General features: G+C 36.0%; 1 protein-coding gene across 4 annotated transcripts in view; it reads right to left on the bottom strand.

The window, feature by feature from the left end:
- CLEC16A (C-type lectin domain containing 16A) overlaps positions 1-25,642 on the bottom strand; it is a 79,292-nt gene that overhangs the window by 15,025 nt on the left and 38,625 nt on the right. For all 4 annotated transcript variants that reach the window (XM_063343501.1, XM_063343502.1, XM_063343504.1 and 1 more), the window contains exons 17-22: positions 25,485-25,613; positions 22,241-22,361; positions 11,856-12,007; positions 10,929-11,133; positions 9,352-9,522; positions 988-1,134 (exon numbers count right to left, since the gene is read on the bottom strand). In XM_063343501.1, coding sequence (XP_063199571.1) covers positions 988-1,134; positions 9,352-9,522; positions 10,929-11,133; positions 11,856-12,007; positions 22,241-22,361; positions 25,485-25,613 — 925 coding nt within the window. The remainder of the gene's footprint in view (positions 1-987; positions 1,135-9,351; positions 9,523-10,928; positions 11,134-11,855; positions 12,008-22,240; positions 22,362-25,484; positions 25,614-25,642) is intronic.

Raw genomic sequence — 25,642 nt, 5'->3', positions numbered from 1 at the left:
GGGGGAACCAGAACAACCATTTCAAGGAGTGATAAACATTGGAAGTGACTGTTAATATGAGGGGACTGTTTGTAAAACTCTTGAGAATCACATCACCTCTACTGTTTTGCAGCCAAAATGAGGTAGAGTAGGTCAGCTCTAGCATGAAAGCATTTCAGTATGCATCCTTTAAGATTTACTTCTTGTTCAGTCTCCAGCTTGAGGCTTTCTACCTCTCACAGAATTTGTAGTCAGAACAATCATTACAAGATTCTTGACAAATGCTACACAAACAAGGAAGAATTAAGGCATTCTAATGCAACGTGTCCCACTATAAACATACCCACTAAACATACTGACCAACACAAACACGTAGTAGCTACATTTGTGAAAGTTACACTGTCAGTCTATTTATATGGCAGCGTCTTCTGCACCCATGAAACAGCCTCCTCAAATGTCGTGGTGATCAGCCAGAGTGTGTTATTGCAAAAGCTTTACAATATTAGCTTCCCAAATATCTATTTTCAAATATTTCATATTTGGCCCATTGTTAAAAATTAACGTAAGATAAACATACAAAAGTAAGCATTACCCAGTTCAAAAAAAGATGCTTCATGTGGAGATCAACTTACCCACTACAGTGAAAGGCTAACAGTTTACATTACAAATTTATGCAAAGCAATACTTCACTTTAAAAAAACAAACAAACAAACAATCAACAACATTATAAATTGTATGTGCTAGGAGACAAATCAGACAAGCAGGACGTTATTTCACCAGTACTTAAAATCACTGCTGAAAGATGCCAAGTATTTATTAGAGTTCCAGAAAGCTGAAGAGATCATTAAAGTCTGCACCATAATTTACTTTAACTGGTTTAGTTGAATGATCAAGCAATCTAAAAACATAAAGCCCTACTCTGCATTTAACCAATAACATAGTAACTTAATTTTACAATAAGCTACTCTACACCCCTTGGTGCATAGGCTGAAAATCGTGATTTAATACCTGATGGGCTCTGTGCAGCAGAAGGAGTGGATGTTGAGCTTGCAGTCACTGAATCACAGCGCCCCGTACTCCCACTGCCACTGGAAGGTGATGGTGATGAGAGTGGTGATGGATTGTGCTGATTTATGCACTGGGCTACAGCAAAGCCTGTAAAACAGGACAATTAAGTTTACAAGTTAATAATTAGCTTGAAAAAGTTAACCCACATGAACAAATTGAGAAAGGGAAAGATCGAATGTTGCATCAAAGTGGTGTTAATTTCCTCTAGTGACCCAGAGGATGCGCTCTCTCTCACCTTCATCTCAGAAGCCTGAAAATCTGAATGCATCTTACTGAAAACATACTATGTACAAATGCTGATCAATGAACAAGTAGAGGTTAAGGGATTCAAAACATTTTAAAACTTAGAGCTTGCACAAAAAGTCAAAACTCATCAGGTTTTAGTATATTCAATAAATTAACGCATCACAGACCTTAACATGATAAGGAAAATGGTTAGTTGAAAGTGAACAAAAAACCTCTTGGGTGGAAAGCCTGCTGTATTTTATCAATCAAATAAAAAAAATTATCAATGAAATCTAATGCTGGCATTGGATTTCATGCACCTTCTCACAAGTCAAACAGTCTATACAGTGTCTGATGGCACTTTTAAAATGTCTTCTGGCTTTCAGTCTACTATTGCTTCAAATTCTTTACATTGTAGCATCCTCTTCTTTCCTAACATAATCTTGCATTCATTTCTTTTTCCTTCCTCTGCAACCCCCCTGCTCCCATCTTTGATGTCCCTTAAAAAAAAAAAAAAGAAATCCTCATTTTTGTTCCTTCCCTCCTCACATAAGACTCATGTACTTTCTCCTTCAAGATGCAATTTCAGAAAGTATTGAAACAGCAGCACAGGGAAATCCATCAGAAGTATGCAAAAGAAGCGTAAGGAAGGAATTCAAATCCCTGGTTTCTCAAACCCAATATCTCGTATCTGAATAACCTGAGAATGATGTACTACACAATATTTAATTTCACTGATTTAGTCAAGATAAGCATTCATTGCATAAGACTACAATGAATCAGAAAGTAAACAATAGTTACTCCATATATGTTGTGCAAAATATTTTGTGCAGAAGCATGCTATGAGCCAAAAGAGAACTCAAATTTATTCTTTAGGTTTCTGGTGAATGTGTTACATTGCCATTCAGTCATATACTACTAAAATAAGTGCCCACAAAAGTGTCTCCTTTAAGTCCAATACCATTGCAAACACATGCTGAACACTTAGTAGAAGTAAACAATTAGTAAATTTTTTTTTTATGGATGAGAATGATTGTATGGTAAATTTGTACAAAACAGATACTACATAAAAAACTTATTTGACATAACTAGCTAGTCTTTATTAACATCCTTATTTTTTACATTGCCTTATTAGCAATGTGTCTGGTTGACACAATTCACTTGTGACAATTTTAAACTAAATTTAACACTAAATTTCAGACATTCACAGACTATAAATGGTGAGGGCAAACATTTGACCATTATTTCACCTTGACATAAACAGAAATACGAAAGTATCTTTGGAAGAATCAGAACACTTTACAACACCAGTTTTGTAAGAATGTAGTTTGTACTTGAGAAGGGAAGCTGGAACATGGAGCAAAAGAAAACAAAAAACCAACTTGTTTCAAAAGCATGTTACTTTAACAATTTTTTTCCTTTTTCTTAATAAGTCATGTTCTATTATATCTGAAAAATACGTTTTTGTTGGTTGTTTAAAACATCTTCTGTTTTCCAGCGATTGTTAAGACTGTCTTCAAAGCTTCTAATTTCATTTCACAACAAAATGAGTTTACCATTGCTGGGACAGAAGCAAGTAAGCATGTGCTGGCTTTCAGCAGACTTCAGATCAAGAAAGTCAGAGCACTTAACTCTTGCATCATCCCTCTGCCAGACTATCAGAAAAAGGTTGTTCAGTGGCATTATAAAAGGGTCCGAGCTTGACAACAAGTTTGCTTTGGCACAAAATCCATAGCATGGAATAGCAAGACTTGCAGTGAAAATACTCCAGTTCTGAAAAACTTCAGAAATTATTTTCACACATTCTGTTGATCCTAATGTGTTGAAGACCCTTTGGTCTTTGGGATGACCTGCTAACTCACTTTTGACTAGACTGTTTGAACATGAGATCTCCCATGAGATTAAAACCAGTAAGTTGCCCTTTACTGTATCTTTCAATTAGCAGTTATTTTTCCCCTTTGCTCTAATCTTTCAGCTGAATTTTTAACATACAGTTTTCATAGTTCTGTTGTTATAGAAGGCAGTGGTTTGATCTTGAACCGCATCAGTGTTATAAAAATGCAGAATAATCAAAACCTTAAAGGTCTAGCATCTACTTCAAATGCTATGGAATTGCCTGCTAGAATTTACAACATGCTCTGAAAGAGAAGTTCATGAACTGCCTTTTCCACACAAGTCCAGTGAAGACAAGTACCACTACATTGTTCATACTTCTTTGATCTCTTACTTTCTCAGCAACCTTCCTCACAATGACATGCCCACAGCAATTCCTCGATACTATTAGTAAGGCTTTCCTTTGGCAGACATTCCTCCTAGTACTTGGAAGCTTTTAGTCATCTCTTCAGGTTTTGATAGCAGGCAGCTCTTCAGAAGTTGAAGCACTTCTTACAGCAAAAAAAGTATCTTCAATATGGGCTGTATGTCAGGTGATGTACACAGCTTGGCAGCCTTCCTCACTCTCCCATGGGAAAGTATTAATGCAAAAGTTTGCTTTTTATCGGCAGTCCCCTGCATTATTGAAAGTAGCCACGACATGCACTGTGAACCACCTAACAACATACTACTTGCTGTCTTCACCGCATAGTGAATACTGAAAAGGAAAGTATCTGACAATCAGGTATGAGAGAAAGCAAATGCACCACACAATTCTTTATTCTTTTATATGGGGAATCTCCCATGGCACTGGATGGATGATTCACTCATTACAGAGAGTCTCCTGTATGGGGAATTTGCTGGTGCCATTCAGCAGGCGGACAGTCAAAACTCAGTTTAAATGGGCTTGTTAGAAGACGCATATGAAAGCTTTAAAACATGGGCATGACAAGTCAGGAAAATGCTGTTAGCAGCACCACATACCGACAGGTTGTGTTACAAGGGAAAAAGCCAGAGTGGATCAAGCAAAGACGACAGAAAAAAAAGTTAACAAACACCTGTTCTGTTAACAATCTGACTTAATCTGTGGCCCCACCTCTTACCATCTACCTCCCATGCTTATACTCAAGAACTAGACTCAAACCACTTGCAGAAACACAATGCTATCTGAACAGCTGTTAGTACTAGCATCATAGTTTTAGATGGGTACATTCCACTTTTACCAAGCTTTTCTCTTATTTTCAGTTACTACTCATTATGTTCAAGACGAACACTTGAAAGAATTAAATAACTACTATGGCAGGAGACATCTATTTTAGTTGAAAACAAAATAGTTTGGTAAGCAACTAATTATTCCACGAATGTAAATAAATCCATGTATTTTATTTCAGAAACCAAACTGATTGATCTTCTACAATCATTTAGATAAGTTAAACTGAGCTTACACACAGTGACACGTGATAGTCCGCAAAAAGTTAACCACAAACTAAACTGCCTCAAACATGAAAGACTTTTATAGCACTCAGGGCCACTGATACGTATAGTTTTTAATATACCAAATGTGCATTAGGTTTCTCATACACACTTCATATTTTGAAACACCAGTTAGCATGGGAAACTAGGAATAATCAATGGACTTGTGACCACAGAAGTGAGGCAAAGTCATCTGTTAAAGTGAATGAAACTTGGTTTTGGAACAGTTACTAAAGCCATTGGTAGAATAGTGCTTATATCAATATATTTTGTTTCCCTTACAGTGCTGGAAAAAGTTGTACCCATCCAAGACATTCTATATCCACAAAAGGTTTGCATTTCAAGAGAGGAGAGCTCTTTCGTCCTCATCAAAATAGCAGAAAAAATAAACACGGTCTACTGTGACTGTCATAGGAAAAGCTGGTCTGATTCAGCAAGATTGCCTGCCTAAAGGTTCTGCAAAACAGTGCTCATGGATTCATGTCCTTACACTGACGCATTTGCTTGCAAATGATCTTAACATACTTTCTCTCCCAGTACCACTGCAGAGGAAGGATTTTAAGTGTGCAACAGGAAGGTAATTTAGATGAGAAATTCAAAATCCTGTAACCGGGAAACTACTGACCAAGAACAAATATTCTAACCAGGAAACTCCTTCAGGAAATATCTGCAAAGAAAAGGCGAGCAGAATTAATCACCACTATGGGAAGTAAAATAACACTCAAAAGGTTCTAGAGGTGCCTTTCTTACTACTTAACGACTTAAGTTGTGACAGAAGTTAGTTACAAACACAAGTACCTTCTTCCTAGTAGTCATGACTCTGCTTCAGCAAAACTTTCTATTTAAGACTCAGTAAGGTATTACTGTAAAGATGTACCTTCCCAGTTCCTTGAAGAAGATCTTAGTTCCATAATCACAATGTTTCATTAGGCTGGGTTTCTTTCATAAAATATGTATCAACAGTTATCATTTTGCCACGTTTTACATAGCAGCAGCAAAATTTCATGCCAAAACCTGAAACAGCTTCTTGGCTTTTCTTTAAAGGACCTTTTTCTTATGCAATTAATGCAAATCTTTCTCCTAAATTGGAAAGAGTCTTCTTACTGTCTTATAATGATTTAATGTAAAAGACTGCCTGAACTGTAAGATCTCCTAAGAACAAAATTTGAAGGTGAGAAGGGGAAAGGGTGGTGGTGGCAGAGGAACAGGACAAGACAGACAATAAAAATAAAAAAAAAGCCTGAGAAGTAGAAGTAAAACCCTAGCCTAGAGAGCAGAAACTGTTCTCTCATTGTAAACCAATATCTTCATTACCCCAACATCTTTTGTTTTTATTATGATTTCTTTCTATTCTTCTAAGTGTAGTTATAAAAAGTTCCATAACAACTTGTATATGACATTCAAACACACTGAGCAATCTAGCCTCGAATTAGTTAACGGGTGCAGATGCTCATCACCTGTGAATGTCAAGTCCCCCATTAGTACTTTGATCAAAAGGACCTGTTTTCTTACTGTAGAAGGAGGCAATTAAATTACAAAAGGTTATACACATTTTAAGAATACATTAATATTATTTTTTAAAAAATCTACTTTTTTCTTCCTTCAGATTTTAAAATTAAGATGGCTATGCTTTGCTTGCAATGGCTAATATTAACAAGTTTTTTTTCCAACTTTCCCCTAAAAAATATTATTATAATCATAATATACTAAGGTATTAACAAAGGAGAAAATAGCAAGATAGATCTATTGATTTATTTTGCTTTCCAAAATAAATATTGTCCTAGGAAAGTGACAACACTTGTTAAAATATTTAGACATGTTTTGCAGGAAGTCGTTAAGATATCCCTGAAGACACACTAAGCACATAAATCTCAGTATGCAGCTGGTATTTGAAACTAATATTTGAGTTTGGAGAGGAAGTGATTATTTATTTACTTTCAACATAAAACCTATGTTCACAAGACACCTACCAAACCTGTTCCTTTCTTTCAAAAACAATGTAATTCTTTATTTACATAAAGAGTGCTTCAAAAGCATCATATGAATACCTAGCTATTCGATAAGATGGTGAAGAGTCCAGCCAACTAAACTATCCCCAAAATGCTCTAACATTCTGGCAAGGGCCATTAACCTAAAATAGACCCTGAAGTATATTCATGGTCATGACTTCGTGATGATAAATTTGATCAAGGATTTTGCTTCTATTCATTTCTGATAAGAATTGCCAGTTTATCAAGCCAGTCATCTGGGATGACTACACCATCTGACTGCTTTTGCATAACCCTTACTTTTTATAACTATTAGCAGGGATGTTCTGATGCATGGTCTGATATTTTCTTGTCACTTTTCACCCGTCTCACACAAAATCTGGTTTTAAGCTGCAACAACCTTCACCCTCATCCACAAGATAGACAGGTGCTTTCACAACAGATTTTAATTTTGGACCATGAAATAATAAAGCAAAGTGAAGCACAGTTTGACTACAATAAGGTAACTGCATGCTCTCTAGTGAAATATGTAGAGCTCTATGTATGCACTACTATACCAAACCAGAGCAGACTGAAATACGTGTTCTTGGAGATTCTAAATTAATTGAAAAGAGGGATTAGGGAACTGATTCAATAATTGAACTAAAATTCTCCACAAAATGAAATTTGCAGGAGGGCTAAAAACGTTTATATCTTTGTCAATTTCTTAAAAACCACATTGCATGTACAGCACTGAGGTGGTCCTCCCAAAAAAAAAAAAGTGATTAATCTTTCTAAAATATTGCCAAAAACATAGCTCTCCTTTAAGTGAAAGCCCATCATCACCAATGGAAAGCATAATTTGCTTCTTACAAGTATAATCAAATTAACTTGTTTCTGTTATTGGTTTTCTCACAGACTATACGAGCTTTGCAGAACTCTTAAACACCACTTAAACTTGTAGCATTAAGAAATCAATACATAGAATGGTTTGGGTTGGAAGGAACCTTAAAGACCATCTGGTTCCGAGCCCCTCCTGCCCTGGGCAAGGACACCTCCCACTAGACCAGGTTGCTCAGATCCCCATCTGGCCTGGTCTGGAACATGAACATGAAGCTAGTTATTTAACTGCAACTTGTTCAATAATTTTTTTAAAGGCACAAAAATCTTTCTTTGAAAGTAAAAATCACTCCAAGTCTGATTAAGGGATAACCACAAACAGATTTCCTAGGAAAATCACTCAGAACGAGGAAGCCTCATTCATTCATTAGTGAAGATAAGGGAAGAAGGAAGAGGCATTTGATATTTATTTTGTAATCAGATGTAAATCAATATATTAATCCACTTGTATTATATCATAAAATACTTCATGTTCTGTGCCTGGTTTCTCATGCTTGGTATCAAATAAAAGCTTCAAAATACTTTTTCTCCTGGATTTGCATGTGCATACAGTGGAAGTTTCCATTTCCTGGAATTCAAAGTAAGTATGTGGTTGTTTGAACAAACTATCATATTGTACCACCGCTAAAACATCCCTCCCCTCCCCCCACCCCCAAAAAAATAATTAATAGATGTAGTCACTTGTTATGAATACAAGCACACTCTTCTTAGAGAAGGCTAATTCTGAAACAGTAACACTGGCATCTTTTCAAACACGCCTTTTCCATGGAAGTCACGTCAAATAAGGAAATACCATCATACAACATACAGGTCTTTTGAAAAACCCGACTGTCAATATAAATGCTTTTACGATTTCTGTTCCCCAGACTCAGGACCTGGGCAAGCTGAACTTTAATTTCGTCCTCAGGCTGTAGAACATATGCTTTCTTAAGTAGGGCATTTGAATTTTGAATCCACCTAAACATGAGGAGGAACTTCTTTCCTTTGAGGGTGGCAGAGCCCTGGCACAGGCTGCCCAGAGAGGTGGTGGAGTCTCCATCTCTGGAGACATTCAAAACCCACCTGGACGTGTTCCTGTGCAGCCTGCTCTGGGTGACCCTGCTCTGGCAGGGGGTTGGACTAGATGATCTCCAGAGGTCCCTTCCAACCCTATGATTCTCTGATCACTGAGTAACATTTCAAGAGAAATGCTGAGTTTTGTGAAATGATTGGCAGCTAGTGGTAAACAAGATTGCATCTTTTTGTATAATACAGCAAAATTAAGTACTTTCAGGCAGTATGAGATTCAACTTTAAAATGACTCAATCCAAAAGGAGAAAAGAAAAACCACCCAGAAAAAAACCTCAGCGGAGAATTCAATTTGTGAAATAGACAATAAGGAGACAAAAGAGCAAAGAGCTCATTGATTTAGAATCATTCCTTTAATGCCAATTCCAAGATAATGTTTTAGGAGTAGTCTCACTAGCTTCAAGGTAAACAAGGCAGTACACAGCATTCCAGCTATTTTTATAAACTGGCAAGAAAATTATCATAACCAAATTAAAGGAGGAACTATGCACAACTGACAAATGTGTTGCATAAATACTGAGTATACGAAACATGACTCCCATTTGTAAAGGAAGGCAAAGCATTAAGACGCTTCTAGTGTATTTGGAGAAACCGCCATGGATGTATTGCTCACAACAAACCTGGAATACACACCCAGGTATTAATTGTTTCTCTAGGAGTAAGTTTTTCCATAAGCCTCATCCTGGGGTTTTGTGTTCAGAAACATTACCATAGTAAGCTTTTTGTTGCTTATACAAATCACGGTTCAGCTTTTGCAGACACAAAGAAAAACTTGCCTGATAATGAATGCTAATCTCACCTGGAACTTTGTCAACAGATGCAAAAACAGAGCGTTGCACTGTAGGATCACTGCTACCACGTCGTGACTGATCATAAAATCTAAATGGAAGGTGTTGGGCTGTAGCTGCAGAGCTGTGTCCAAAACCCATAACAACTTCAGTGGAAGGGTGAACAGGAAGATCCAGGAGAGCTATGTTTAATCACAATTGATAATTTTGTTACTCAAAAATACAGAAAAAGAAGAGCAGGTGAAAATAAAATTGATAGTTTGCTCTGGATCTTAAGACAAAACCAGATTATTTAACATAATTCGCCTGCATTTAGCTCTTAATTATGCTTGTAATTTCCTTGGAAAAGAAGAGAGACAACCTTTCTGGCAACCTTTTCTACCATTGCTGTCCTCACCACATTTACACTAAGGAAGCCTCAAAATACAGTGGAGGAGAAAAAATGATTACAGCAAGCTCCTTGCATTAAACAAGCCATAGGAGTGATTTAAAAAACACGTTCAGTTTTTCGCTGTACAAATAGTCATTCGTTAGTTACAACTGAACATTGCAGAAAGCCATTTAAAGAGACAATTTGCTTTAAATTTGAAAAAAAAAAAAAAGCCTGTACACTACCATTAAACCTAAAATTTTACTATCAAAATAGACCTGTATAAACTTCCAACTTGCTTTTAATTTTTTTAACATGAAACAAGCCATAAAAGTATGACATATCTATTTGTTAAACGCAAAACATAAAACTCTCTTTAGTTAGCTTCCTACAGAATCATAAGACACTAAAATAATCTTAAACCACCTATAATGAGAATAATTCTCTGGGCATCTCAATGATTTTAATACCAGCTATGTCTTTGTCTTTCACTACTCTGATTAGTTCATCATTGGTCTTCAACAATCCACGTAACTGAGATAGTTGGTTTCCTTTTCCATTTGCTCACATATTTTCCTTCCTGTATTTAAGTTTCCTGTTCTATACTCACCAATTCATTCAGTTTACCGGTAAGCTTCAATTTATTCTTCACTCAATCTTCAAGTACTATTTTAATCACTCTTTGCTATTTACTCAAATTAACCCTTTCCTTCACCTCTTCAAGCGCATTTCCTCCAAACACAGAAATCTAGCTGCTGATACTTTGCTTAACATTTTGGATTGCTCATCATCACCACACGCAAGCATTAAGCATTATCATCAACACCATCAGGACACCACCCAGCTCAGGACTTGGGCAAGCTGAGCTCCAATTTAGTCCTACTAAGGCAGCAGAACATCTGCTTTCTAAGTAGGGTATTTGAGTTTTAAATCACTGAATCATATTTCAAGAGAAATGCTGAGCTTTGTGAAATGAGTGGCAGCTAGTGGTAATAATACGGGATTCATTCTTTCTCATCCTTTCTTTGATGTGTCTGTTATTAAATACGAAAGCACATATTTTACTCCAATAAAATCTATTACTTGGAAACTAGACACTGGTTTACAGTTTTCTATGGCACACCACTTAGATCTTTCTAACACATCCTTCTGTTACAGAGTGACTTGCTATGACATACAAGTCTTGTTTCTCAGAATCATTTCAAAATAACCATTTACCTGCTATTCTCTGCATTTTCATACGCCGAGCTTGGATACGGCCTTTTGCAAGACGTTGTTTTGCAATAATGCAGCGAATGTGATCAGAAAAAATAAATGTAGCTTGAAGGATAGGGAAAGGCTTAGAATGAGGACTTGAGGCAGGCTTATGAATTATTATGTTCAGAGCTCTACTGTCATCCTCTACTCCCGTCACCTGCATATCCTAAAAAGAAATAGAAGGCAAGTAGCTAATGAAAAAGGTAGCATTTTTAAACTATAGATTAAATATCAACATTAAAAGGAAACCCTATGAATGCTTTGCTAAAGCTCAAAAAAAACCCAGTTTCCATGTTAAAAAAAAAAATAAAAAGGAGTATGCAAGTTGTACAACCTTGGATTTAGTTCTTCAGAAATTGGTACTTGTAGAGATTAAGTCAGTTTAAAATTCAATTACGTTACTTGAGCATAGCAAATTTTCAGGAAATACAAAGAGTGTTAGCTAAAGCAAGAAAGAGACATAAATCACAGAAATGTCTTCTGAAATCAATTAGATAAGCACAGGACATTTTGAAGTTACAACCTGCCACCTTCCCTACCCATATAGGAAGATCAGAACTCTAGGAGAGTTCATTACTGTGACACTTAAGGAATATGCTTGGGAATCAATCCTCATTGTATATTATTTCAGTGTTCAAATGAACACACCCCAATACAAATATTGGGGAAGTTACCCGATTTTCAAGTATGCTTCTAGATAGCTATGTACACTTCTTCAGAAAACCAGAAATAGTTTAAAAGGCAGGAACTAGAAAAAAGACTAGTAACAGAATAAGCAAGTAAGCACACTACAGAGCTTAAATATATAAGCTAACATTGGTATTACTATTTATCCAACATAAATGTAGATTTTCAGCTGAGAAAAGGTAACCACCAAACTTCTCTTACCTGCAAAAGGCCCGCAAACTTAACTACTCCCCATCCAAGTCTTGCAACATCTGGCTCAACCAGACTCATCTGGTAAATATCCACAGCCAGGAATCTTTGAACTTGACCCCCATCCTTTGTTATGACTGTACAAGCAATTAGATCACTGTTATCTGAAGGAAGGAAAAAAGTTACATAGCTACTGAAATTAAGGATTCTGGGTTTTGGTTCTTTTATGTAACATAAAATGTTAATATATGAAAGTGTAACCACCTTTACAACACATGTGTAAAGTCATTCAAGGTTGGGTTGGGTCTGGGGGTTTATTTTAGGATGTATTCTGTATTTCCCTATAATAGGTATAGTTACATATAAAGTACAGGATATATCCAAACAACAGGGGTTCAGATATCTTACAAGGCATCTATAAAACGTGTATTATATGACCTCACTTTCTCTTACCACCTTCATTACCTTCTAGTATAAAAGGTGGCTTCATTTCAGGGGTGAAACTGCAACAGTGTTGATTTCTCTCGCTAAGTGGAAATCTCAAGAAGTCTTGTGGAAAGACCACAGACACAGTCCTACACCACTGCAGGCAATTACACCTACCTCATTATAAACTTAGGCTCCATTCTGGCACAAGTTACATTTCTACAGGTCTGAAACTTGATTATTCTGGCTGTTGGAAGCCTTTCAACTTCAAGAATACATGGACTCCCCAGGTAAACTGTATCAGTTTTTTTGCCAGTATCTGTTAAACGAGGTGACACTTTTTCTTTTACCCTCCCATTTTATTCATTTGTATTGAGAAACATACTCTCTCTTAACCATTGCTCTAGGACCCCTGAAACAACCCCCAAAACAGAGATCTCAAGAAGGAAATACACCATTCCCTAATGCTCCTACATCTCCTCAACTGCGCCCATTTCAGTTCAAACCCATTATTCTTGAAAAGTGACTAAATTGCACCAGTTGAAGTCTGAGCACCCCATAAACTGGCAGTGACACCTCCCAGCAGACCTTTCCTAATCTTACTAGAGTTGCTTTTTCCTTTGCTTCAAATGGAGACACTCATGGACATAGTTAATACACACAGGTCTCTTTCCTCTTTCTCACCTAGTACAATTTCCAGCAAGTAAAAGATTCTGTGACCACACATGCTGTGCTGAGTTCATCATCTTTATAATTCTAGATGATACTCCACACCATGATGGATTTAACCAGCTAAGTTGCAGCATTTTAACAATCTCCTGCAATAGTTTTGATTTGGTCTTGGTAGGTTTGGGGTTTTGTTTTGTTTTTGGTGTTTTTTTGCAGAGTTGGTTGGTTGGTTTTTGTTTGTTTGGTCATTTTTTTTTTTTTAAGAATAGAAACCAACCGATTTTAAAGCAATGAGTTCTAAAGTTTGGTTGTACCATAGACCCTCATTCTCCATAGCACTCTCATTCCTTAGCATTGCTAAGGCATTGATAGACTCAGCAGTCTGGAGTTACTCATTCAAACAGCCTATTACATATTTGAGACACCTGTGGGATAGTTATAAGCTATACAAGTGGAAGCATACAGCTCTTCACAGTCACAGGTCATACAGTTAGGGACAACAGCCATAAATTACCATTTCGGAGGTAGAGAAAATTCATTTGTGCATAACACAAAGAAAGGTTGCGGAATTTCTATCACCAGAGTTTTTCAAGTTTCAAAAAAATCCAGAACAAACAACCCTCCCAAACGCAGCAACCCCACCACAACTGGGAGGTCCCTTCCAGCTAACATTTCTATGATTCTACCAATTACCCTTTACCAGTAGAATCCATTCAAAATTGATCGGGTGGTAGGAGAGGAAGGGAGCAAACATGGAACCCTAATACAATTGAAAGAGGATAATTAATGCTAATCCAGTGTGAATTCAGCGTGAGCTTTGGAAATTTGAGAAAACAAAGTATAATCAATAAATACAACACTGCTACTTTTCTGCAATACCTACAGGATGTGATTCAGTTACATGAGGAGTGATTGCTATTACCTTCTTCATAAGCCCCAGAAGGCTCAAGAAATCCATACAGGATTGGCAAATATTACTAGAAGCCTATGGGAGATTTATCCCTTTTTAGAGAAGAAGCTGAGAGACCAGGCAGAAAATCACAGGAGATCTAAAATGGCAATGTAAGCTATGTTTAGCCAACGGAATTCTACTCCAGTATTATTGTACCAATGACATTCTAATAACCGGAACAATAAAAGATAAGAATATATATTAAACGCATCAAAAGGTCTACCTAAATTTTTAGATCCAAAAGTGTATCTGTATTCATATATATTGTATACATACACATCTAAAAGTGGTAATGGAGATACAGATCTACTACGTCTTTGTTTATAACTGGAAAGTTTGATGTTATTATCAATGTTTCTATGTCATGGGAAAACAAGGATAATCCAAGTGTCATTTATTCTGAACTAGACTGTGAATATAGGCATAAAACACCCAAACATATTTGATTGTTGTGAAATGTTATAGACATCAGGGAACGAAAAACAGAAGCCTTCTAGTAGGAAGGATTGTAGCTAGGATTTAAATACTCTGAAAGAGACTTGGAATTACAGTTGATAACAAAGTCAATGTATTTCTACAATAAAATGCCAGACATCATCTCTGAATGTACACAGAACATCTCTGCTTTACACTGGTGTATTACTGTAACACTGCGCCAGGTGAAGTACAGGCAGTTTTAAAGAAGCACGCTGAAAGAAACTTGAAAGACCACCACAACAAAAAATTACATGAAAATTAGAAATACTTTTTTTTTTTTTTTTAAGCAAAAAGCTTAATAATTCAACTAACTTAGTTTAAAGAATACCTGGAAGGCAGGAAGATTTTAATTCATACGTAAATAGTACAAACAGATAAGTAATTTAATACAGGGCCCAGTCTAACAGACAAAAGCTACAGCTGGCAGCAGTTTCATGATGAAAATAATTGACTGATGAAACTACGCAATTGGTAGTCTGTTCCTTCACAGGACAAAGTTTCTAATCAGGAACTAACGTTTTTCTACGAATACACTTTGGTTCAAACAGAACTAGCTTCAGGGAAGTCATATGTAATGCTTGGATATATGCAATGTTTTTTTCCCAAGCCATAGAAACAGAATAAAACAAGAAAATCCCTATGAATATAGCTATTAACAGAGTAAGAACTAATTCTCAAACAGGTGGTATGACTAAGCGAGGATAGGCTTACTATCCTCTATATTGCACAAACTCTTATAGCTGCTACCTTTTTTGAAGCAGTTTCAATAACAAGCATAAAGTGTCATCAGTGTTAATAAGCTCTTAAGGCTTTCAGCAATTTCAAAACAGGACCCTGGAACATGCCTGGTTACTTCTTAACTTGAGACCCTTTATTTAGTGCCTCTGTCATTCTTTAATCCAATTAGTCTGTCAACGTATTTATTTCAGTTGATACAAATTCCTCAAACAGCCTTATTCTTCTCAAGACCTGAAGTAACTGGATTTGTAGCCCTTCGAATACGTAATGTGATATTGCTGAATTTTTTGGATAATCTTTTGCGAGATTCTCAACATACAGGCCACAACACCAAATAGAGATGTGAAGTTCTCAAATATTTGGTTTTGTCCAGCATTTATAGTTTTTAGTGCAAAAGCAAGCAAATTAACGTACTTGGAATAACCGTTGTACAAATTCAACTGCCTGACGACAAAAATTCAGTACTTAAGGTAAAGAACTGAAAGGGCAGAAGTTGATTTCCAGAGAACAAATTTTTCATTTTAGAATGGACAAAAACTTAAAGTAAAGCATTACTGTGAAAGTTTATCAAAGAACAGACAGGAAAATTACTCATTTATTAAGCAACTATTAAAGGAATCTTTTACATTTATACAACTGAATGTACTCCATTTACGTGACTTTCTAGTTCACAGCTTCTGAAGGGTCGTAAACTACAGTCATCCTTTATGACAAAAAAAAGAAGAGAAAGTGTGGTTAAACACATTTCCAGTGAACTGATGTGAGAATACTTACAGCTATGCTATAAAACAGTTACAGACACACAACCACATTTCGATGAAATAATTTAAAGCTCAGTAAACTTCAGTACTACTGATATTTGACCTGGGGATTAAAGCGAACCACAGACTGAATGGTTCACTGATGTGACACCACTGCAAAAGAGTGTAGTGTCGTTTTTGAGATCAACAACAATGATTAATTTTTCCTCGTGCAAAGTGAAGCTCGTAACCAGTTTGGACACTACACCTCCAAGACACAGATCCAAGCTTCTTCTGGACTTACTCCAAGAAAAATGTAAATTTTACAAAATACAGCCTAGGGAAGAAGAGTTCCAAGACATCAGCTACTTACAGTGAAGATTTAAATTATGTGAAAATATTGCATGAACACAGGCAACTCTTTGCCTGGAAAGATTCTATTACATGAAGTCTTTATGAATATAACAGCTACCTGTCCTGCCTCACGGCTTGATTTTATAATTTACAGTCATCACAATTCTAGAAATCATCTGCAGACTTTGTGTGCATAGGTGTCAGTGCAAGATAAGCATTAGGCTGCAGATAGTTATTGCACCACCTCCCACTTCACATAAAGAACTTTTTCGAACAGCACGTAGCCCATTTGGTACAATATTCTGCTTTACTACTACTATGTCAGTCTTTAATTGCAAAGAACTTGAGAGTTAAAGTTTTGCACTTTGATGACATGAGTTTATAGAGGAATATACGATCTTGACAAAACTACAACATGTTCCCCCAATGTACTTAGAGTTTATAAAGCCATTTCAAATTTTATGTAAGTCCTGTGAAACAATTATCTGCACCACACTCTATCCAAAATGTTTTTGGCAAGTTATGTTTTGGCCATGTTGTTGAACAGTCTAAAATTACTTCTGTTACTCTTCACAATAAACAGCCCTCTTTCAGAGAGGTTCAGAATTACTTTCTCAATATGTCTGCAATGTCTCTTTCGTCCAGTTGTAGGTCAGAATATCTCAGTTCACATATTAGTCCCTGCTCTTGGTCAGGACAAGATGTCAGCACCCTTCTTGACTGTTTTCCTCAAATATGACAACACCTTTAGGAATAAGATAGACAAACCCCAAACATCAGTACTTTAGAAAGAAAACTAAACAAGAAAAAAAAATCTCGTTTAGCATACTCAGTCTTGAAATTAAGTTATTTAAAAATATTCATAAAAATTAAAACCTACAAATTTTGGTGTTATCTACCCACAGTGTAATCTCTTACTAAACTATAGAAGGAAACTTTAATTTGCCTAGGCAGTTTATATTCAAATTAAATGCTACTTATGCAAATAAATTGAACTAAGTTTCATTTTCCTGACCATAGCGTAACTCTGTCTTCACTGAACAGATCTTCAAAGTAACTGGATAAGGACTCAAAAGATAAATATCTTCCAAGGAATCTAACTTAATAGAAGAAAAATTTATATGCCTTATGATAAGACTTCTTATCAACGTCTGCAAATACCTGTTTGGGGAAGTAAAGATGATGAAGCCAGTGGTACCCAATAAGAAGATGCACTGAGCACAAAATGAAATACAGGAAATTCCACAAAAACACTGGGGAAAAAACCCAACAAAAACCCACAAACCTTTTTTATTGTGAAGGTGGTCAAACACTGGAACAGGTTGCCCAGTGATGTTGTGAAATCTCCACCCTTGATGACATGTAAAACCTGACTGGTGAGAGCTCTGGGCAACTTGGTCTAGCTGATCCTGTTTTGAGTAGGGAGGTTAGACTAGATGATCTCCTGAGGTTCTTTCCAACCTCAATTGTCTTGTGACAAATTTTCCTCAAATCTTATTAAAACAAACATGTTGACATGATGGCCTTTACCTGTATATTTGGTAGAGACAGAGTGAACAAGGAGACTTAACTATCATGTTACTTTTTCCAGTTTTAGCTTTAAATGTATCATTTACCTCTTGGCCATTTAAAACATTGTCAGCAACAGAATCAGCAGCCTAAAACCAAGCACAGAGGCTGTTACTTTGAACTGCCAGTGAAGGTCACACAAACAGTCTGCTGAATAAGATTAAAGTAGTCACCTACATGAGACACCTACAAACTCACATAATACACAAGTGCTTCAAAACTATTTACATTAAAAAACAAAACCGAAAAGTAACAGTCTATATCATTGTGGTGGCAGCACACCCAGCAATACAGAACAAACCTTCTGTGGAATACCTGACTCGTTTCTAAATGTACACTAAATATAGCACTGACAACGTTACAACTACACTTAAAGGTTTACAATGAATGTATGCACATCAAAATATTAAAATGCTTCTTTACAAGAAACTTTAACCTTTCTCATCAAGCTCCCATAAAACTGTAGCATTGCATTCAGGCAAAAAAAAACCCAGAACATTTTGATAATGTGAGTTTTGCAGGATTTTTCAAAATCAAAACCGTATCTGAAATAATTACTGAATCTTGTTAACCTCTAGTCCTTCTTGACACTATATCTATATGAACAAGCACAACCACTGGAGGCATCTCAATGTTCAGAAAAAATTAAAAAGCACTGTAATAACATAGATTGAGGAAAATTTGTTAGATCAAAAATATCTCCAAAGTGATAATTTAAAAAGGCACATAATTACAATTTTTGTGGGTCACGTTTTGCCAACTGCCAAGTCTCCTCCCAAAATACTGCATCTATGAAATGGCATGTATCACGAAATGCTGATATTCTCTTTCTTGGATGATGAAAAGACTTGAACTGGAATCTACGTCTTTATGTTACTACATGCACTAGAACTTCATCACTGTACCACCTCAATTCAGGTAGTTTAAGTTACAAGAGCAGTGATAAGCAGTTTACAAAGTGTTACAACCCAAATACATAAACTGATGCACATGTAAATGTGCATTCAAAGGGTCCCAATGAATGCAGAGCATCTGCTAGTAGCCTTAAAAATATTAAAATTAAAAATAGAAATCACAAAACAACTCTGATGACTTTGAACAAAGAGTGTGCAGTGTTGTAGATGGGAAGAAGCGATGGAGGGGAAAAAGGTAAACATACCAAGGAAAAGGTTAAAAAAAACCCAAAAATACATAGCAAGACAAGGAAAAACCAGCTAACACCAACCTGATAATCATGGATACTCTGCAAAAGACTTGTTCAAACCTAACAGTATCTATTTGCTGTGAGGATCAGATCCAAATATCCCTATCTGTGCTACACAGTATTATTTTAGCAATTGACTGACAAGAAGAGCTCCTCCCAAGGAAACACCTGAAACATTATGATGTTTTGTGGACACAGATACCAGTGCCACTTCTTTGGAACAGGTCTAACACCTGTCAACTTGATTTGAAGATGAAATAAGTTTATGCTTTTCTAGCTAATCAGGAAAGAAAACTCTTCTGAACCCAACATATGAAACTCCACATCAGGCACTGATTGTTCAAGACAGATTCTGACTCAAAGACAGGATATGAGAAAACTCAACAGAAAGGGCTTTTTACAGCCCTTTTCAGTTCATTTCAGTTTCTGGAAATAGGCTAGAACTCTGTGCAAAATTTTGAGATCCCAGGCTGACTGACTCCCTCTTCAGATATGGACTGTTTTCACCAATAGTGGGGTAAGCGATGTGTATAACGGAAAATTGGTGACTCTGACAGCTGTAGAAAAATTTTTGTTTATTAATAAATGCTGGAGCATATGGAAAGACTCATGCTTTGACAAAATCTATGGCTGTAATTACATATTGTGGTCCCAAAATAAAGACTAAAACCTTCTGTGAAAAGATCAGAAAGCAGTGAATACACCACAGCACAGAACTGCTATCACTATGTTGATACTCTGTATTCAAACGCACCAGCACATACGTTCCATGAGTAAGGCAACCGAACTTATTTTTCTTCTCTACTTGTATATGCACATGTGCAAACACACATGAATGCATATACTTATTAACAAATGATAGCTTCATGCACATGCATACAAGTACCACATGACAAGCAGTTCAGTACGTTCTTAAAAAACCAAGAACTACTTCATAATTTCCAGTTAATTTAAGAAAAACAATTTTTTTTTTTCAGTAGAAGCTGATTCATTATTTCATCTCACCCTCAAAAGACAGTCAGCATTTCACAATAAATACCTAACTCATTTGAAACAGGAAGCTGAGTTAATTCTGTATCACCAATCCTTTACCAAGTAAGCAGTAACTATATTATGGACATCATTTTTAACTGAAAACTAATAATTGTGTACTGTAATTAACAACATCTTGTGCTGTTCATTATCTTTGGGAAAGCTTTTAGGGAAAGACCAAAAGTGATGAGTTTGCATTAAGTTCATTCAGCTTAATTCACCAAGGCAAAACAATACCAGTAGGAAGAGGACAGAACATAACTATTGAAGAACACATTTTAAAAACTATTTTCCCTGTACATTTTCTTAAATCTTTAAAATAATATAGAAATTTAAAAAATGAGAATTTAAACAAATGGTCTTCCACACCATTGGCCATGTAGCTACCAAAAAATGCAAACATTGGGCTGGTATCTTAATATCGTCTCATCTATTGTAGTCTAATGCTTACATTTACTTAGAAAAAGCCTGTCCCTATCCTACGGCTTGTATATTTTTTACAAGTTTAGTCAATGGCTTTGATAGCATTTTTTCCACATTTACAGATAAGTGAGTTTATTCTCAAAACCTCCCACTGCTCTAAGCTGCATGGCTTGGATGTTATGCCAGAGGGAGTGTCCTCTGACATTTTCAGTATTGCAGACATATTTTCTAAAAATTAAATTTAATACATTTTAATAATAATTTTGAAATATCATTTATTTATTTGTTTAAGGTTTAATCTGGATTTCATCCATTAAGCTACTGCACAGCAGCTCTATTATCACAAAATCTTTTGCTTAGCTCACTTGATTTCAGTGTTTTCCCTTCACTCAGATAATTAATATTCTTAACAGACTTGATACACAAAAAGGTCTCCGAGATACTGGACATAGTCCCATAACATCTACTAAAGCAACTAGGGCAACTATTTTGTTTTGGGTGGGTTTTTTTTTTCCCTGTTTGTGGCTTTTTTTAGTTTGAGTAAGGTCAACAAGCACTTAAACAAAAAGAATAAAAAAAAAATCAGAAAAATTAAGAGGTTTTTTTCATTCTTTTGTAAGAAAAAAAACCTTCAAAAATTAAAACCCTAGCAAATACATATACTCTATTTTAGGAATCATGTGCCCTCTAAAGCCATGAATGGTACCTGCAAGTTCTTCAGAAGAAAACTGCCTGAACAAAAGTTAACTACTTATCAGCTAACACCAATATATCCAATTCTTTTAGGTCTTGATCACAAGAAATTGAATTAATAGTGTTTATATTATCATGCACGTTCTTTTCAATTCTAGCCTAAAAGCACACTTCTCTACATATTTTAAACCTTTAAATAAAAAGCAAATGCCTCACACTATAGTAAGATTAACTTACTGTACGGCAAGATACTGTTTCCTAAACCATGTCAGTGCTGAAGACAGTAAAACTACTGCTTTATGATTCAGGCCAGAGTTACTCTAGAAGTTGTACTGTTTAGTAACACGTAAGGTCATCCAGAGGTGTGTATTTTGATGTTAAACGAACACGGGTGTATTGAATTTGCAGACAAATAGCCCATACTTCATGATTTTATTCCTTTCAACTTTCTTCAGTTGGAGAGTGCAGTAGTATTCTATGACACTGCAGGAAGAAGGTACTTTGCCTTTACGTCATAATAAATACTACTTAATATCACAAGATCATTCTGGACATTACAGGCTGATTGTCCTTAGGAATAGCTCAGCATCCTGTTCAACCATGGGAATAAAAGCTTCCACAAGCAAACTTTAAAATGACAGACGAGATGTGAAGAAAAAGAACACCAGTGCAGGGAGGGGAGGGATATGATGACAACCAAACCCCAGTATCGGTAAACAACACAGTGTGGCTGTTGGAGTAATTACCTCCAGTCTCTTAAAGTTCATGAATTGTTTAAGTGCATTACGAATAGGTGAAAGCAGAACAGAAGAAAATCCACCTAGGATCAGTTAATTTAGAAAACTAACATACCAGGAAACCAGATGAAGGACTGCAAATACTTTATGTGCTAATATTTAGATGCTGGAATATTTATTAACAGTTTATTAAAAATAAAAAAGGCAACAAAAAACCAAAACCACAAGCAGTGCCCCAAGTCCAGCAGAAGACAAACTTCATATGATCATCCTTGGCAGCCAACTACACAAACGAGGTAACTATTTGCAGTTTTTAGCTTTAAAGAAACAAGGCCAGCAACTTTTCCATGCCACAGACGATTTGAAATTCAGGGACTACTTACTCCAGTCAAGAACATCATCTGTCTTTATCAGATCTTCTTCCCTTGTGAGTGGTAACTGAGTTTCTGGCTCATTCCGCAAATGCAGTGACAGTGAACGGAGCATAAAGAAAACTCTGATTGCCTTGAGAAATTGAAAAAAGAATATTGAAATATTGCTGCACTCAGTACTACATATTTTAACAGAATCTTATAATCCTCTTTCACTACAAGAACTGTATTTTCAGTATAGCAAATAAAAAAAATAATTTTTTATTACTTCTGGTGTTTTTTTAAAACAGTTTCCTACATAGCAATTCTTTGGCATACTGTAAATTAACTGCTGCCTTAAAAGTAAAAGGCAAAATCCTTCACCCCTCTGTTTTTAAAATCAGCAGAACTGTGGCTCCCATTAACCAGAAATCTGAGTCCTTGGTCAGCTATCATACTGGTGGTGCTTTCAGAAACTTCTGGTAGAACAGGGATGAAAACGGGAAGTCATCTATCTGGCTCTTCCATGAATTGACACCACAGCAGATGAATTTGGTACACTGTTGAAATCTAATAGGGTGATAAGATTATTCGGAGCAAAGAATGTCAAGGGTATCTAACAAAAATATGATATTAACACTACCTTATGAATAAGAGCAGAGTCTCTTTATAATGGGAGACAATCTTTCATATTTCGGCAGATTGCAATTTAATGTATTGTGGATTTACTGAAACCAAACAGGATTACTATAAAGCAGTTTTACTGCCAGATGCTTCAAGAAGAATTCATGGTATTTGGTTTAAAAGTTTCCAAATTCAATCAATAACAGCATTTTTCCTTGCATTCTTGGTAACCCAAAAGTCAAACACAACAGGTTTTTTTTTGGTTGTTTTTTTTTTTTTTTTTTTTTTTTAATTCAGAGGGCAGGTACCACTCAGCCTGCTTTCATTTCTTTTTTCATCAATCCTATTTTCTTCCTAGACAGAGCATTGATTTTCCTCACATACATTCCCCATAACACTAACATCACTCATGTCCAAACATGTAATCACATATACTGCAGAATAACTTACAGGAGTAGGAAAGAAAATGAGAACTTTACCCTTTACAAGAAAATAAAAAATAATTAAGAACATCAAATGAAGAGGGAACTACACTGTGCTTCCTACAATACTGATAGCCCTCAGTTTGATAGCAATATCAATATAAACCCAAAAGCATGTGATTTGTGACTTCCTTTAACATTTTATTGAATCTCAATAAAACAGCAGCGTACATTGGCCTAGAATTTGTTGCCACTGACTTCTGTTAACTTAGTGAAGTAGGGACAAATATGAATTGCTATCTACATTAAAGAACTACGCATTATGATGAGGTATACTTTGTGCTGATTCCTTCATTTATATACACATATCATGTGCAAAGAAACAGCAATTTGCAGGGAAACCTACCAGTATCTTATTACGTTACATCTATGTACTCCAAGGCGCAGAGTTCAAGACCCATACTGTTCATTACTTCCCAAAGAAGCACATAAATGAGTTTGCATTATTCTAGGTGACTGGTAAGCAGCACCGTCTTTAGGATTACAGAAATCAGAAGGAAGAGATGCAAACAACAAGCAGTAACTGGACTATTAACAATTCAAAACAGCATCTGATTCTGGGCACAAGGCTTCATCAAGCAGCAGCAGCTGATTTCAGAAAGCAACCTAACAACTTCTGGTCGTTTTAATGTTTTAAGACAGAGGGGTTGGCTGTCTGGATTTTGGAGATGTGCCTTTGATAACTTGAGAGATATCTGATTTCTGAGAGTTCTGCCTAAAGTTAAGAGGAAAAGAATTGCCACTTAGAGGGACTTTCTATAACGAAAGAAGAAGTGAGAGCCTAAAAAGATCTGATCTCTAACAGCTAGGAACTCATGATATAATCAAAGTACGGGACTTATTCACTTGCTAGTGAAATAAAACTTGAGAACTTTTTTAGAATCATGCCATGTGATGCTCAGAACTGAATCACTATCCATTTGAAACTGTCAGCAGAAAGGGCCTCCAGCAGGTTAAGCAGCAGCAGCAATGTCACAAGATACACCTTGCTGATAAGATACAATACGCTGAAGTTCAGCATATTGTGATGGCAATCCAGCCTAAGAGAGGTAGCCTAGCTGGAAGAAAGTAGCATAGGAACTCTAAGAAATTCTAAAACTTCTAGAACAATGTGATTGGGGAAGAAGAACCAAGAAGGACGCATTCTGGGAGTTCTTGCTGATAAGAAAGACCCTTCTATCCCAAAGAATTTATAGGAATGTTAGATTTTTGAGTTTCCACCAACAGAAGTTAAGCTATTCCTTATTTAGCACATGAAAAGCCATGTAGCAGTCAGTTTCCATTAACGTGCATTTCTAAGTATCATTCTATTAAATGCCTCAGAGAGGATTCTAGGAAGCATTATTGCTTTCTAAGAACAATACTTTTCAACATAATTCACTGTACTTTATCAAACTTAACTTGCTGTGATAACAAGAGCTGTGTGGCTTATAGTAAGTGATGAAAACAGATGTTTTCAGAAGGCTCCTGGAAATATGCTTTTTCTCCAAAAGTACATGAATATACTTAAATGCCAAGCCACCCAAAGAACAGCACTTTTCAAATAACATCATGTAGTAATAGATCTTTAAGACTTACTGGCACTGCAAAGACTTATAGGACACAGCCAGGTAAGGGCCAAGAACTGATTATCCCAAGAATGCTGATAATGGTGGTGTTATTCAGGTCAGTGTCAGGCATAAAAATAGGTATTTTGCTATTTTTCTCCTCACTTTCAAGATCTTTGTCATGAATTACTCCAACAAAATGAAAATATTTTTTTCTTTGTCTAGAAACACAAGCAATATAAAGCCAGCCAGCCTTCCAGTGAAGATTATTACCATTGGAATATAATGAAAAACAGACTGAGATATCAGATCATGAAAGGAAACTGACAATATATTCAATAGTGTCATCAAAATGCCATTTTATGTGAATGGTCTAAAAAATTAAAACCCCAGTGCAAGAACATATTGAATTGACTAGACACAAGAAATGGTAGACAAAAAGCTTCTCCACTGGCCCAGATAAATATATACCCTACACACAGGTTTGTCTTCACCAAGTCTTTATGATTTTATGGATGAAGCTTCCAATCAAGCAGCTTTCAAGGAATTCTAAAAATTCTAAAATTGCTCAAAGCCTTTGGCATCATTGTCATGAACGAACGTAAGAAAAATAGTCTTACTCACTCTTCGTGTTCTTTCCACATCTCCACAAGGCAATCTTTTCACAAAATCAATACCAGTCAGTGGTGTCCCCGTTGGAGGCAACAAGATTGAGGCATCCATCATCAAGTACTCTACATTCATGGGTTTAATCTATAAAAATATTTTAACATTGATTAGTA

Source organism: Chroicocephalus ridibundus, chromosome 8, assembly GCF_963924245.1.
Source record: "Chroicocephalus ridibundus chromosome 8, bChrRid1.1, whole genome shotgun sequence".
NCBI lineage: Eukaryota > Metazoa > Chordata > Aves > Charadriiformes > Laridae > Chroicocephalus > Chroicocephalus ridibundus.
Note: the sequence above shows the minus strand (reverse complement) of the source record. Positions and strands in the feature narration are given on the sequence as shown.